This window comes from Dama dama, chromosome 8, assembly GCF_033118175.1.
Source record: "Dama dama isolate Ldn47 chromosome 8, ASM3311817v1, whole genome shotgun sequence".
In the NCBI taxonomy this organism is placed as follows: domain Eukaryota; kingdom Metazoa; phylum Chordata; class Mammalia; order Artiodactyla; family Cervidae; genus Dama; species Dama dama.
The window spans coordinates 49,317,625-49,335,046 of NC_083688.1; the positions used below are offsets into that span (position 1 = coordinate 49,317,625).

General features: G+C 40.4%; 1 protein-coding gene across 1 annotated transcript in view; it reads left to right on the plus strand.

Moving 5' to 3' along the window:
- HECW2 (HECT, C2 and WW domain containing E3 ubiquitin protein ligase 2) overlaps positions 1–17,422 on the plus strand; it is a 417,314-nt gene that overhangs the window by 388,803 nt on the left and 11,089 nt on the right. Inside the window, exons 24-28 of the mRNA XM_061149100.1 lie at positions 46–175; positions 1,187–1,333; positions 2,030–2,144; positions 5,260–5,345; positions 6,370–6,482. Coding sequence (XP_061005083.1) covers positions 46–175; positions 1,187–1,333; positions 2,030–2,144; positions 5,260–5,345; positions 6,370–6,482 — 591 coding nt within the window. The remainder of the gene's footprint in view (positions 1–45; positions 176–1,186; positions 1,334–2,029; positions 2,145–5,259; positions 5,346–6,369; positions 6,483–17,422) is intronic.

Consider the following 17,422-nt stretch of genomic DNA (forward strand, 5'->3'; position numbering starts at 1 on the left):
AATATCCATGCCTACATATTTGTTTCTCTTCGTTTGTCATCTTAGTCTCTGTGACCTGAGTGATCTCGAATACCTTGATGAAGAGTTCCATCAGAGCCTGCAGTGGATGAAAGACAACGACATCCATGACATCCTGGACCTCACGTTCACTGTGAACGAAGAAGTTTTTGGGCAGGTCTGTGTGTGAATAATGGTGATTGTGTGTGGTAATTGAAGACTTTTGGTTGGTGAAGGATTAATTCAGTGGCTAAGATCAAATGTTTATTTATTTGTGGCTGGTTGGGTGGTTTAATCCCAAATTTATGTACAGTTACAATAATCTTGGTTACAAAGGTTATTATAATGCCAGCTTCAGATTAAGATGTTTTAATTTATAGAGAGTGATAACTATTTGTGAGTTATAAGCAATCTTTTTATTTCCAACTAAAATATCCTCACGAGATATTAGAATGTACCTGATATAAAATATAGTTTTTAAAAATCCATGCTACCACAGAGTTGAATATTAAAATATTCAGTTGGCACTTGTACTTAATTCTCATTCATGGTTAAGAACTAAAATGGATTGTTTTGAAGCTGGGGGAAAGTAAACGCTATTTTGCAAAGGCTTGAAAACTCTTCTCTTTTGAATTGATGAAAGAGTTGGTTAAAAGATTTCTTTCAGAAATTATATGCTGGTTCATAAGTAATGTTCTTAGTTAGACATTAATACCTGGCTGGTCTCCTGAATTTCATATTTTGGAAAGTATGTCTCAAGTTAACATTTGCTTGAATGTAATTCTGCTTCCTTAAGGTAAACCTTTACCTAAATATTTGCTTTCTGTATGTAGTTGATTCTGAATCCTGAAGAAATTTGTGATAATGTCTTGTCAGACCTTCAGATAGGAGTGACACAGAATTTGAAACCTCTTCGTTTTCATTTAGAAGACTTATTTGTGGATTTAAAGCTTACCCTGGAGCACTTGTGGCACATATATACTTAGCCACGGAGGTGCTCAGACAGCAGCTTGGTGCCTGTTTTCCCTGGTAACACTGCGTGGTACCAGCTCTGCTGGTGCTGACCTCCTGCTTGTAGATGTGCCCAGGGCTGGGACAGGTAGCGTCCGATTCCAGCTCATCGCAAGCACTAGTCTTACAACATCAAGCATATTGCTTTATGGTCAGCCTTTTTGTTTGTTAATCGCAGATTACTGAACGAGAATTAAAACCAGGGGGTGCCAACATCCCAGTCACAGAGAAGAACAAGAAGGAGTACATTGAGAGGATGGTGAAGTGGAGGATTGAGAGGGGCGTCGTGCAGCAGACAGAGAGCCTGGTGCGCGGTTTCTATGAGGTAAAGGCCGCCAGCTGCAGTGGGGACCTCAGCTGAGCCCAGTGGGATCTGGGTCCGCCTCCCTCTGCTTCATATGTGTGTCGTATTCTCGTTTCTCTTTTGCCTTATTTACTGTTGCTAATTCAATTTAAACACTTCAATGATTTTTCCTATATGTTTCAAGAATACAAAAAAAAAAAAATTATTCCCCTGTTACAAGAAATCATTGAAATAAAATGACCTGAATTCAAATAGCATTTGAGAGTTTCATGACCACTAATAACATTTAAGTCATGCATCTTACTCATGCTTAGATACGGGTAATCAAATCTCATGCCCGGTATGTGAAATGATAGTATCTGAGGGTCAGAATGAGTTGTTACAAGTATTTCATGTGACTTCTTTTGTGAAAAAGCCCACATAGCTAAAATAAAAATAAACTATGAAAATGACTGAAGCACTGAATCTTCTCCAAGAGGAAAAAAAAAAAAAGAATTAATTAGTGACCAATTATAAAACAAAAATGCTGTTGAAAATTTCATCAACCTTGTACTAAAAATATATTTGTAGAGAACTTTACAGTTTTAAAAGTGCCTCCACAGAACATATCCATGCGTTCCCAACACACCTTGTGCCCTGCTTTTCTGATGAAGTGTAATTGTAGCTGAGGCTTCTCCAGGTTCTTAAGCCATGTCCTATATTCTTTTTATTCCACAGGTGGTGGATGCCAGGCTGGTATCTGTTTTTGATGCACGAGAACTAGAACTGGTCATCGCAGGCACAGCTGAAATAGACCTAAGTGATTGGAGAAACAACACAGAATACAGAGGAGGTGAAATTTGACTTATAGGTGGCTGGATTTTAAGTTTCAGACTACAGGGAGGCAAGTGATTCAGCATGTGGATCTGGATCCAGGACAGGCAGAGGCACTTGCTCTCTAATCATAGGTCTGACACACTCTCCTTTGAGACCGTGGGCAAGGTACATGCCCTTCTTCCCCTAGCTGTCTCATCTGTCAAGTGGAAGGAGGATTGTTTACGCACCATCTGAGGATGTCATAAGTCTCAATTGTTGGCGAAGAAATGTGACCATAGGAACAGTAATTAATTGTTTTATGGTGCTGTTAGTGAAGCATCAAGGAACTCATATCCAACTGGGTAAACTCCACCTATTCTGTCTTCATTCTCAAACCTGAAGAGGCACACCCTGTTAACTTCTTAAGGAGCAAACATAGTTTTTCTTCATTTCACTTGAACTACTTACCAGTTGTAATTCACAGTTGAAACTCATGAATAGAATAAGATACGGTTCTCAGATTTCAAATTTATTGAACAAGCCCTTTTAGAATTCAAGCATTAGGTTCAACCAAAAAGGAAACTGCTGTAAGATTAGCTTAAAACTGCATGCGTGCCCAGTATCTTCAATTATGTTTGACTCTTTGTGACCCTATGGACTGTAGCCCATAAGGCTTCTCTGTCCATGGGATTTCCCAGGCCAGAATATTGGAGTGGGTTGCCATACCCTCTTCCAGGGGATCTTTCTCACCCAGGGATCAAACCCACACCTCCTCCATCTCCTGCATTGCAGGTGGACTCTTTACTGCTGAGCCACTGGGGAAGCAGCTTAAAACTGGACACGTCACCAGATAGGAAGCTTTAGGGCTGGCATTCTATAGATCAGTACAAATTTTCAATTAGCAGTTGGCATTATGATTTGATTGCTGAATCAGTACACTTGGAAAGCGACCTGATGCTAACCCAGAGTTAGTTTTATTCAGTACTTTGAAGCAAAGAACAAATACATTTTCTGAAATTTATTGTAGTGTTATTAAGTCTTCAGAAAGTCATGACAAATGACAGTTGGGTTTTGCTTTTGTCTTTTAACTTAGAATGTAAGAGGTGAGCAGTAATTATGAACTTGGAGAGTGAAGAATACAAGCTTTAAGTCACTGAATTAATCACTTAGCAGACTAAAATTAGAGCTGAGCAGTTCTCCAGTTATCGGTAAATTGAAACAGAGATTTAAAGGAAAAAAACTTTAAAACTACGGAGTAAAAGTATACCTTAGCATTGACTCAGTTGCTTTTATTTTGGCTTATGCTTGGCTCTTCCAGTCCATCACTGTTGCCCTGGGCTGGCCTTGCCTGCCCATTTTCTCTGAAAGGCGGGATTAAATAGCAGTGTCCATTGCTGCTATTTCTGAAGTCCAGTTGCTGTAATAAGTCTTTACCAATCGGCCCTCTGTATAAGCCACATAGGCCTTGGCTGTTATAACTGTTAACTAAACCAGTTTCATTCACTAAAATACAATTTCTCCAGCATGCTACGTCACTTAGGTGTTACCATAAATACTATTAGCTCATTCTTTACCCACGACACACACCCTCAGGAGATTCTAATAACAATCACATCAGCCACTTTTCTGTTTACATAGGATAGACTTTTTTTCTCTGTTTACTACGAATCAAGTACCTATTTCTTTGCTTATTGTCAATCTTATCAAATAAAATCCTTGGGAAGAGAGTGCTGGGGGGAGGGAAGGGCAGGAAAAGGGCAAGATGTGCAGTTGTCGTGTTTGCTAACCCAGCTAGTTGGCATTGAATGAAGGGGCGGCTTTGCTGGCGTTTACCGTATGTTCACGGGCAGCTGTTTGTAGAGAATACCACGAGATACTTTCACTCCTCCTCCTTCTCTAAATGCTTTTGGCACAGACAGCAAAGGAGAGGCATAAAAGGGCCAGTTCAAAGGGTCAGAAAACTTGAAAGCTATAAAGAGCCACTGCACTTATTTTATAGATGACAAAACTCTTTTCTCAGCACCAAATAGCTAATCTTTGCCAAAGGCAGGACAACAAGCCTCTGGATTTCCGTGTCCAATCTAGTTGTATTTACCCTTCATTTGGATCCCTTTCTTCTCCAAAGGGCATCACTGACCAGATGGTAAACAGTAAGGCAAGAGTCCCCTCAAAACCCACGTGAGGAAAAATTCGAAGGAAATTTTTCAGGACTCACTGCTGCTGACTCAGAATTAGAGCTGCTGTCTGCACACTGCATATGTCAGTCAGCTGGGCTGAATCACTAACTGTGCCGTCATCTTTGTCAAGCTTCTCTCTGAACTTAAGTTTTCTCCACTGAGGTTTTGGAATCCACTGCTACTCCCTTAATCCTCCTGCGGGATGACACTGTTGACATTTTGTTAAACTCTACTACAGTGTGGAATAAAAGTAACGTTTAGGTTGATGATTATTTGAAATTTACACGTTGAAAGAATGAAAGTAGTGTAATTATTTTCCCTTTTTTGTTAACAAAAGGTAATTTGATTTTAAAATATCAACATTATATATAGTTCTAAAATAGTTTATAATATATGTTTATTTGTGTAATTATTTGATTTATGTCTCTCTCCTTTACCAGAAGCCCTGTGAGGGTCTATTTTCTTTGCTATTGTACCCTCAACCCTCAGACGTAGTAACAGTGCTTGGCATAGTGGTTTGTTATTCAGCGCACAGTTGTGTCCAGCTCTTTGTGACCTCGTGGACTGCAGCACGCAAGGCTTCCCTGTCTTTCACTAACTCCTGGAGTTTGCTCAGACTCCTGTAGAAAATTATTTCTTGAATGAACGAAAGGTTCAAGCATTTCCAATACCAGCAACTGTATTTTTCAAAAATGGTATGGTTAACGATAACTCACTTGTTGTTCTCTCCGCTAGCTTCATTTAGTGACCTCTAAATGGAAACAGATTTCTTGGTTCCATTTAGAGTTTTGTTTTATTTTTGACACTCATGTGATCACATTAACAGTGTTACTCCTTGGTCTAAAATGGTAAATAACCTTTAATGAATCCAAGATGATGATTTATGTCTGGGAGTCTTTTGTTGACATGCCAGTGTCATAGTGACTTAAGATAGAAGACTCAAAGTAATACTAGCTTTCATGATTGGTTTGATAGGATATCATGACAATCACATTGTAATTCGGTGGTTCTGGGCTGCAGTGGAAAGATTCAACAATGAACAACGACTGAGGTTGTTACAGGTAAGATGCCTTTAGTTAATCTTTTTAATGCATTAATTATTATTGGAATTTCATATTTTTAATAATAGTTAACTGTACTCAGTAAATATATCCCATGTTTATCTGCATATTCTGAGTACACTGTTTTCAGATTCTTCTGATTGCGTGGTTCTTTGGTTCCATCACTATGCAGAACATCTCTAACTAGTCCAAGCATCTCATTAGAGTTGTGAGGAAGTACCGATTGCCATCCAAGAGTCCTCAGAACAACATCCGCCTTCAGGGCACTGTGATCCCTTCATCAAGAGGGCCTCCAAGTTCTCTGCAGGCCAGCATCTCTGCAACAGAAAGAGATCATCTTCAGTCTCCTTTATCAAGAAATGATCCAGTTCCTTGATAGAGAGTCCTTTCTTTTCTTCCATTTAACTTTCCACAAATTTGAGATAACATTGAAGTTTAAGAATGCTGGGAAAACAAACTCATTATTTTCTTATGGTGTTATAGTTATACACGGCAATTGTTTGTTGGTTGCAGCTAAAGAAATATCAGACATGAGGAACCCTTTTGTGTGCTTAGACAAAATCTTACAAGTTGGCTGGATCTTAGCTCCTTTGGATTACAGATCTGAGTCTCAAATTTGCAGGCCTAGAAGTTCTTTTTGTTTTTCATTCACCTCAAATTGATCAAGGACTGATGCTAAGTAGACTTAGGTTAATTGGCATGTCCACTTTATTAATCTCTAGTGGAAAGTATGCGTGGTTTAAGCTTCTAAGTTAAAGGATGTATAGGATACTGTATTTTCTACAAACCATCCACATCCCTTTTCCCTTTTTAATGCACTGTCCTTCCTTGGGATTCTCCAGCTCTTAGTCAGAATTCACACATTATAGTTATTCTGTCTTTATATAGTTTTATCTTCTGAGCTTTACCACCAGTGAGCAGTATGCTGTTCTTCCCCAGGACCTCTGTATATGAATGATGCCAGCCTTTCCTAGAGACTGGTCTCTTGGCTTCACCTTCTCCTTCTGTTTTCTTGGGTTGATAGTTTGTTACAGGCACATCCAGCATTCCCTATGAAGGATTTGCTTCTCTCCGAGGCAGTAATGGCCCAAGAAGATTCTGTGTGGAGAAATGGGGGAAAATCACTGCTCTTCCCAGGTAAAGTAGAAAACATTTCTGTACTCTCACTACAGTGCTCTAGGGGGGAACTTCAGCTTAAGTGTATGTTGATTTATTGCTGTTTCTATGTTGAAAGTTTAGAAGAGTGGAAAAAGCTTTTAGAATGAATTGATCTTGGATTACCTTTCTAAATGATGGAAAGAAAGATATTCCTGATCATATGTGAAGTATATACGTACATATCTTAAAATACAAAATACAACAGAACCAAAGCGTTTGTTAGTGATTGGAGAAGCAATGTCGGTCACACTTGTGGCTCTAATTTATGTCTCAGAAGCTCTAGTTTTAAGTTTATCACTGGTAACTATTTTGAATCCCTTCACTAAAAATGACCATTGTGGTTTCTAAGGAAAATTAAATCATGTAAATATGCCTCTTCAATCTATCATACATGCCTTTCCACCTTGTGAATGCTCTCTGCATTGTACTCTCATACGTAATAAAATGATATATTTCCTTGAGTGGAAAAAAATAGCTTTTCTGCTGCTACTAATAAATCTAAGAGACTTGTAAGGCAGCATCTGTGAATAAAAAAACTGGGTTGAATGGAGCAAACTGGAACTGAAGCAGAAGAAAAGCAGGGAGCAAATAAAGAGGAACAGAGAAGAGTTAGTTTCAGAACTCCTTTATCAATCAGCAGTAATATATTGAATTTTTGAGTAAAGAGGATTTCAGATTGCCTCTCATTTTACTAATAATAAAGCTGCTTTCTGGGGAGGTTAAATCTTCCCAAGTGATACTAAGTTCCCCATGATGTTATCCTGAGTTTAAGTACAGTCACCCATCTGTATCTGTGAGTTCTGCATCTAGGGATTCAGCCAACCACAGATTCCCAACAACTGCAGGTCAAAAATACTTTTTTGAAAAGTTTCCAGAAAGTTACAGAAAACAAAACTTGAGTTTGCTACGTGCGGAAACTATTACTTAGCATTTACATTGTACTAGGTATTTCAAGCAATCTAGAGATGACTTGCTTCCCAGATGACTCAGTGGTAAGGAATCCGCCTGCCAGTGCAGGAGATGCAAGAGACATGGGTTCTTCCCTGGGTCGGGAAGATCCCCTGGAGTAGGAAATGGCAACCCACCCCAGTATTCTTGCCTGGAAAACTCCATGGACAGAGGAGCCTGGCATGCTACAGTCCATGGAGTCACAAAGAGTCATATACAACTGAACACAAGATAATTTAAAGTATACAGGAAGACATGCATAGGTGAGAGGCAAATAATATGCCATTTTATATTTGAGCATCCACGGATTTTGGTATCTCTGAGGGAGTTCTGGAACCATCCCCTGAGGATACCAAGACAACTATACAGATGACTTTGAGAAACTTGTTAAGAAGACTGACTTCTTAGCAGTTGTAAGGCACTGGTTTTTAAGAATAGCGTTCTAAGCATAAATATGTAAAAAGGTGGTGCTGAAAATACAGAGAGCAATGAATAGAGCTCACTCAGGGCTGACCTGAGCCACCTCCTTGGGTACATCTCAGTCTGTGAACAGAGGCGCTTGCACGCAAACATCTAAGTATTAGCTGGCTGACCTGGTGCTCCAAATGTAAGAGATTTAATTTCATTATTTAAAGAAGAATTTTTATTTTATTTTCCTTATGTCTGAAACATGCCTTTTCACCCTTAAGCCACATTTGCAACACAAAAGCAGATTTTCACTCTCTGAGTAGGGCCTTTCACCTTTCTGAGAAACTCAAGGATGCATTAAAGAGTCAAGAAAGGACAGATGAATTGTGTTCTTTCAAGATTTGCTTTTGTAAAGTAGATGGAATAAACTGTAATAGTAGGCAGATATATCAGCTGTTTTTATTTAATCACTGAAATTTTCACCAAACCTGGTGAGCAGAGAAAGGCAATTTGGTGTAAACAACAAACTTTGGCTTCAGAGAGACTAAGCTCTACCCCAGTTCTGTTACTTGCCTGCAGTGTAGTCTTGGAGAAGTTACTTAATCTTTCTGAACCTCTGTTTGTTTCCTCATCTACATTGTAGGTCGGTGATTCTGAAGATTAAATGAAATCATGCATATAAAACATTTACTGCTGACCCTGGCCCAGCTGATGATGGCTGCAATTATGATTTCTGCCATCATCATCTGTAATATATGTCAGGCTACAGCTTATTGGAAAGAGCACAGGGTTGGAAGTTAGAAGACCTGGAGTTTTTGGGAGGTGGGATTTCTTGCCCATCTCTGCCACCAGCTGAGTCTGGGACCAGAAAAAACCACTTGATCTCTCAGCCTCTGTTTCTCCAACTTTAAATGGCCAGGGAAGGGGTGGTCTGTTAGGTTCAGTTCATCAATAAGTAGCACTGACAGGTTGCTGAAGAATCTTGGGGGTCAGGCCATATTCACTTGTCTACTTCCCCAGGAGCTCCAGGAAGTTCATATACTTGACTCATCATAAATGATGGGGCTCTTCATAGCATTGCACACATGCAGTTGGGCAACAGGCTTTGTTGTTCCTTCCTTTCTGCCTTGTGACCTGAGGCTCTAGGTTCTAGATTCCAGTTCTACCCAGATTGTAAAAGTCGTACATAAAGATGATATGAGGCACATCAGGCAAGCAGACCATTTTCATACCTTGCCTGTAACAGGCTCTAATGTTTTAGAGCCTCCAGTGGGAGGAAAGAGCTACTTGACTATTCTGCTTCACCAGTTCATCAATTTACATAGCCTTGTTAGGAGATATGAGTGCAGATTTAAGCACTTTGATACACTAGCTATGTGATCCTGAGAGCCTGGATCCATCTCTGAAGAGTAGAAATAACAATTTTCCATGCTCAAGGAGTATTTGTGTCAAGTGAGTGAGAATAATGTGCATGAAAGTCCTTAAGGATAGTATGTTTTCTTTGTTCTCTTAAACCTTTTATTATGATTCTTCTGGGAGCCACCATCCTGCTGAAACTATTAAAATTCGCTTCACAAAAGTGGTACATTGGAAGAAAAACATAAAAGGAGAACTTCAGCGCGTGACCATATAGTTTTATCAGAAGTGATTTCTTCACTGATAACTGTCATCATGAAATGTGGGATGTTAAGTGCCAAAAAGATCTGTAAGATTGGCTCTGGTCTAAAGAGATGGTGTATATGACTGAGTCCATTTTTTCCTACTGTCAGCAGAGATACACTAAAGCCATCATTCTTGCAGTTTCCTACTAAGTTTAAGTTGTAGAACTAAAGAACTGGTCTGTACCAAGCTATTCAACCCCAATGTATTTCTTTTTCTTATTTGTGAGATGATGTCTAACATTCAAAATGTGACATTGTACACAATGGATACAAAATGAATGGATATACTTCTTCCTTAAAATGTGTTTTCCCTAGGAAGTCTGGCATCATCCTGTGTCAAGCAGGGGAGGCTGCCACCCTGGAGAAGTGATAGTGGAAGTGGCTGTAAAGGTTGAGGACAGGCAGTCCCAGCAGAAGGGAGGGCATCTTATTCTGGACATGGATGATTGAGGGCCTTTCATCCTTTCAAGGAAGCAAATGAGTTTCATTCTTTTCTCAGACTTCCTAGTCCTCATTGCAGTAGCAGTAAATAATGCTACTCACAACATGGGCCAAGAAGTGTATTAAAGTATATAGGGGTGTCTCTGAAGCCAGAACAAGTTGAATCCGTGGCTCTCTTTTTCTGTCTTTTGATAATAAAGTAACTAGAGACCAGATGGTAAATAATGATGGAGGCAGGCCGGTGTGTCTGTGGAGGCGTCTGACTTGAACATATTACTGCCCTTCCTCTGCTTCCTGGTTGGTAGTTAGCTCTGTATTTTGCATTTCTGTAGATTTCCTGTCCCCTGTGCCCTGATGGGCTTAGGAGACTGTAAATTCACTTTATGGCAAATGCTCTCTTAAACATTCTGAAAAACAGGCTGCTCGCATGCCCGCAGGAAAATGCAGGTCAGATCCTCTTTCCCAGGGTGGTGTAGACTTTATGTGTTCTTCCCAGAGGCTCTTGCCCAGTAGGACGGTGGGACAGGGTGGTGGGAGAGCTGCTGTCGTAATGGGGCAGTGTTGGTTTTGCCAAAGGAGGGAAACACTCATTTTAGAAAATGCCTGTGTCTGGAGATGATTATAAATGCAATTCTGACCCAAATTAAAAAATAAAAAGTAAGTTAATTATGAAATGAGTATCTCAGGGAGACAGCTTTTCCAGTGGAATAGAACTTTAAAAGATAGCATCATTTTTAAAGATAAATTTTTTTCAGTAATTAGCCTCCAACTAATAAAAATAAATGAAAAAAAAGTTTTTAATTGACGTATATATAATATTATGTAAGTTACAAGTGTACAATATAGTGGTTCACAATTTTAAAGATTATTCTCCATTTATTGTTATTATAAAATATTGGCTATATTCCCAATGTTGTACAATATATCCTTATAGCTTATTTTTTACATAAGCTTGTACCTCTTACTCCCTAACCCCTGTATTGTGAGATATTTTTTCACTTTTTAATCTCATGTAAAGAAAAGTGAAAAGTGTTAGTTATTCACTCATGTCTAACTCTCTGTGATCCCATCGACTGTAGCCCGCCAGGCTCCTCTGTCCATGGGATTCTCCAGGCAAGAATACTGGAGTGGGTAGCCATTCCTTTCTCCAGGGGATCTTCCCAACCCAGGGCTTGAACCTGGGTCTCCCGCATTGCAGGCAGATTCTTTACCAGCTGAGCTACCAGAGAAGACCTATATAAAGAAAAATTTTCACAAAAATGCCAAGAAGTTAAAAATAAAGAGATGGGTATATAATATAAACACATATATAGTAATATATAGTAAAATATATAATAAAAATTAGTATGTATTATAGTATATCATTAATATACTGTAATATAATTAATAAATATTATAGTAATATATAATAAAAATATATAAAGTCCACTACTGAGATAACCTCTAAACATACTTCTACTCATTTGTATACAGCATACACATCATGCATGACACACATTTAAAAACAAGATACAATCAGAGCATATATACTGTTTATGACCTGCTTTTTGTTCATCAAATATCACTAATCATGAACATCTTTCAGTGTCATGAAATATTGCTTTACAGTGTCATCAATAATTCAGCCCTTCCTCCTCCAGTATAGACAGCATTGTCTACTGGCAAATTGAACTGTCAACTAGGAAATGGGAAAGTAAGTGAGGAGCTCATGTCACTCTGTTTAATTAAAAAAGGTTCAGACCAAGAGCCAGCACTGTAAGGATCCCTTGGTGCCACCTCTTTCCCATCCTTGTCTTGGGGCATCCCTCCCGTCTCCCAGCTCCCCCCCTACCTGCTGGTCAGCTGAGGGGCCTTGGTTGAGAGCAAATTGGCAGAAGACTCTCCTATAATAAAGTTGTCTGCTCCATGGTTCGGAGAAGGCAACGGCACCCCACTCCAGTACTCTTGCCTGGAGAATCCCATGGACGGAGGAGCCTGGTGGGCTGCAGTCCATGGGGTTGCTAAGAGTTGGACACGACTGAGCGACTTCACTTTCACTTTTCACTTTCATGCACTGGAGAAGGAAATGGCAACCCACTCCAGTGTTCTTGCCTGGAGAATCCCAGGGATGGGGGAGCCTGGTGGGCTGCCGTCTATGGGGTCGCACAGAGTCAGACACGACTGAAGTGACTTAGCAGCAGCAGCAGCAGCTCCATGGTTTAATCTCTTATATAAAGCCATCTCCCACCCTTTCCCTTTCTTCCTTCTTACTCAATTCATGCTCTCTAATAATAAAATTTTAAGGTTTTATTGTATCCCACCGTTGAATCAGCATGTGCTAACAAAGATATACCCATGATGACTAGGAATATTACTCTATTAAAGATGCTTAAATATGCTGTACCTTTTGGATTAGTCTTTACTTTGGGAAATGGATAAAATGTTCATAAAGCCTAGAGTGAAAGTGAAATTGCTCAGTCATGTCTGACTCTTTGCAACCCCATGGACTATAGCCCACCAGGCTCCTCCATCCATGGGATTTCCCAGGCAAGAATACTGGAGTGGGTTACCTTTTCCTTCTCCAGGGGATCTTCCCGACCCAGGGAGCATACTTTGTCTAAAAAAAAGAACTGTAGTAAATAATGTAAAATACTATTGAAATAATTTGTAGTTCCTAAATGGAGTAAAAGTCTTGATAGTTTTCATTGTTTCTGTCAACAGAATTGAGTCTTTCAAGTCACAGCAGCTGTAAATCATAAAGTATGTGTTTGTGAATGATGAACATTATGGCTGATAAGGAACTGGTCATCCCCTTCTCTTTGGCTTCAAGACCAAAAATGAATTTGGGCTCATCTCTTTCCACCACCATAGTCCACTGCACAAGCCCCTCTCCACAAGGCTATTGCCATAGCCTGCTGTCTACACGACTATTTCTGTATATACATACTGTGGTTCATTCTGCGCTCAGCAACCAAAGCGAGCTTCTGCAATCTCCATATCACCTCCCTCCCCTACTTATATCCATCAGTGACTTATAGTAAAATCCGGACTCCTTACCGAGGACCACTACCATGGCCTGTGCTGGCCTGCTACCCCAACCTCCACACATACACTCTCCCCTCACAGCCGCAGCCACCAGCCACCTCCTCATTCCTCACATTTACCAAACGTGACTCTGCCTCAAGACTCTAGAACGTGCTGCCCCATCTCTTTTCTGCTGGTTCTGCATGCGACTGGCTTTGTCATCCCTAAGGACTCAGCTCAGTGCTCAGAAAGGCCCTCCAGGCTTCTGCTCCCAGGGTGCCTGTCGTTCTGTCCTACCTTATTAATGTGTAGGGCTTACTTCAGTTCTGTCATTGTGTACCCATTGACTATCTCCCCTCTCTAGGATCTAACCCTGTGAGAACAAGGAGCTTATGTGAATTGAATGTGGCTTTGCCTGTCATGCTAAGCCATAGCACATAATATTTTTGGTAAGCTCTTAAGTTTAACATATGACTCTGGGCCATTCCAGACAAGATATGCCAGAATCACTTTTGTGTCTTTATATCCTCATCTGAACAATTGGGATAGGCACTAGTAATTACATTACAAAGCTGTTTTGGAGATGAAGTGAGATGTTTTGTTGTTCAGTCGCTAAGTCTTGTCCAACTCTCTGCCACCCCATGGACTGCAGCATGCCAGGCTTCCCTGTCCTTCACTGTCTCCAAGAGTTTGCTCAAATTCATGTCCATTGAGTCGGTAATGCTATTAACCATCTCATCCTCTGCTGCTCTCTTCTCCTTCTGCCCTCAATCTTTTCCCAACATCAGGGTCTTTTCTGATGACTCAGCTTTTCGCATCAGGTGGCCAAAGTGTTGGAGCTTCAGCTTCAACATCAATCCCTCCAATGAGTATTCAGGATTGATTTTCTTTAGAATTGACTGATTTGATCTCCTTGCAGTCCAAGGGACTCTCAAGAGTCTTCTCCAGTACCACAGTTCAAAAACATCAATTCTTTGGCACTCAGCCTTCTTTATGGTCCAGCTCTCACATCCATACATGACTACTGGAAAAACCATAGCTTTGACTATATGAACCTTTGTTGGTGAAGTGATGTCTTTGCTTTATTTTTTTTTAATTTTGATTGAAGGCTAATTGCTTTACAGTATTGTGGTGGTTTTTGCCATACATTCACATGAATCAGCCATGGGTGTACATGTGTTCCCCATCTTGACCCTCCCTCCCCATCCCATCCCTCAGGGTCATCCCAGTGCACCAGCCCTGAGCACCCTGCCTCATGCATTGAACCTGGACTGACAGTCTATTTCGCATATGGTAATATACATGTTTCAGTGCTATTCTCTCAAATCATCCCACCCTCGCCTTCTCCCACAGAGTCCAGCAGTCTGTTCTTTACATCTGTGTCTCTTTTGCTGTCTTGCATATAGGGTAATCATTACCATCTTTCTAAATTCCATATATATGCACTAATATACTGTATTGGTGTTTTCCTCTCTGACTTGCTTCACTCTGTATAATAGGCATCTTTGCTTTTTAATATGCTGTCTAGGTTTGCCATTGCTTACAGTGGGCAAAGTGCTTAAAAATGATGCCTAACACATTGTTCAATTAATTCAGTTATTTTGACTGTTTTCACTAATCCCTAGCCTTCAGAGCTCACCTGGCATTTTACAGTTTTTAGATATTTAAGAAATCTGCTGTATCCACCCAGGATATTTATATTTTGTTTGAGTTCTCAATCTGGAACTACTCCTCACTGGGTGTTCTTCTGTTGGGTTTAAATTCTTACATTTGAAAAGTACGTACTCCTCATCTTTTCCCAGAGCTACCCACAGGTGAGACGTGACCTGCTTACCAGGCACAGTTTCAAGAGTTTCTTCTGCTGATTATCCCCCATGCAGGAATTCCCACTGTGGGAACATTCTACGCTGTATTTATAGATCCAGTTCATTTTAACCCAGGCAACCTAATAAGACTTTAGAATAAGATACTAATTAGTAATCTAATTTCTCTAATAAGCCTTTAGATACTAATTACCTTATGGGAGATATAAGTTGATCTCTTGTCAGCATGGACTTTAAAACCTAGAGAAGGGCCTAACAGATACTTCAGTGAACAGATAACCAACGTCACTGCCGAATGGTATATAACACATGGGTAGTGAGTGTAGTAAGCGCCATAGAATTCCTTTCCACTGTTTCCCATTTACTGAACACCTGGGAAGGGTCAGGGTTGTGCTCCGCCACCAGGATTGCACAGATACTTGTGAACTAGTGGTAGTGAGAATTCCTGCCCTAAATCCCGTGGTCTAAGACAGCATTAGTGGGGATAAAAGAGAAATTGTGAATGTTTATAAAGTCGTGACAAAAGTTATAGCTTTATTTGTGTTAATAAGTTTAGGCTAACAAAGCAATGGCTGAACTCCTTCTGTTGAATGGGTCACTCTGTGTGATCGGTAGCTGTGTTTCTCACGCCGGTTGCAAGCTCTGATTCAGCGTCTTCGTCCTTCCACACCTCCTCCACTCCCTGTTGGCGTTGATAGCGCCCGTGCCACCTCCGGCTGCATGCCCACTCGCTGCCTTTAACGCATGGACCGAATGGGAAAGGCCTGTGCCCTCACATCCAGTCTGGGCTCCTGTCACTCAAGCACTTTAGTTCTCAAGTTTCCTGCAGTGCTTCCTCTCGCTTCCGGGCAGTCTGCTGGGAACGTCCTTCTCTTTGTTGTTGAACCAGAAAAACTCTACACACCTACAAATCCTTCAGGGCTTGGCTCAGATAGTATCCTCTCTAAAGCCTTTCTTGACTCCACAGAGCAGACTCGTAGCGCGTTATATGCAGGGCCACTAATAGCCCATAGGAATCTTTTGGAGTAGGCAAAGGTTTCTTATAGTTTTCTGGAGAAAAGCAGCCCTGAGCTAGGGATTATGAGTTGGTGAGCAGAGTCAAAGGTAGGCTGCATTTCAAACCGCTAGTAGAGAGCACAGACTGCATAACCTTTGGCGGGTCCCATTTGCCTGCACATTTTGTTGTCAGAGTATAAACTTCTTGTGGGCAGAGATCAGACTGTTCATCCTCATATACAAGGGGACAGCTCAATGCCTGGCATGCAGTATAACCTCAGAACTTGTTTGTTCAATGAATTAAGGAATAAATGAAATGTAAGTTGAAAAATTAATTTTTATTCATCAGGGAACTTTGTATAGAAATGCCAAGCTTTCAAATATGGGGTCTCAAGAGGGTACATAATCAAAGAGAGTCTGCAGGTGCGGGGGCCCTGGAGAGCCTAAGAAGAGAGCCCCTCTTTGCCCACCTCACAGCCCAGCTCCTGGCCAATTCTGCCCCTTCATCTAGGCTGCCCTGCCAGCAAGACTGCGTGAACACCTGATTCCCTTGTGGGGAAGCCAGGCTCGATGGGGAGAATGTGAGCTTGACAAGTAAACTTGGTCAGGAAAGCTCCCACTTCCAAAGAAATCATGACACTAAAGTGTGATATTCTAATATCCTTTAGGGATTTCCCAGAATGCTTTTAAGTATTTGTTTTTGACTTATTAATTACTCAATGAAAAGGTTGAAATAGGAGTAAGGAAACAAATCAGAAGGATTAGGCACCACTGCCAATTGAAAAGAGAGTACTGATAAAAACACATTCTAAATGATAATGCAAATAAAAAGGATTTATTAGATTTATATACATTTTATTTCTAGGGCTATATCTACTAGATAAAATGAAGCCCATGGTTTTCTCACCCTCTCTTTAAAATCTTGATCCTAATTTCTTCTTTGCCTCGTATTTTGAGTCCTTATAAGCTACCAAGAGTCACTTCTGGGAGAATCAATTTATAAATGCATACACCCACAGAAATGCATTAATCAATTAATCAATCTGTGAAGCTTCAGATATAATTGTGATACTTTGGGCTCTTTGGATTTGGATAATCGACTTGTCTATATCTATAGGAAAGAAAAGAGGGTTAAGTATATGACCTCCTGGTTAACATTTAAAGAATCCAGAAAGCACCAAGAGGTCTATTAAGTCAGACCAGATGTCTGGAGGGCTTTTAAATCTTCTTTATATTAATGCCAGCATGATTTCCCAAAGACTAGTTCAGATCTGCCCTCCTTGAGTGGTTCTGGCTGCATAGAGTAAAATGAGGTAAACTCATTATAGCCTTAGTGTGGCTGGCTTTGAAAGATTTGAAAAATGTTCTTTTATTGAGACTGAATAACTGGATGTGCTTTTGCTGCCAATATCAACATAATCCAAGGGCCCTTCTGTTATTTTCTGCTAGAGTTTTCTTAGGACATGGAATGGGGTGGGAGAGGGGGGTGTGAGAAGCCTCAGAGGATTGTGTTTTGTTTTACTTTTTTTTTCCCCTGTTCTTGGCTCACACAGCCAGTTGATGGTAAATATTGGGCAATTTATTTAACCACACTGTTCCTCAATTTCCTTATTAGCAATGCTGTCTTGTTTATAAGGAG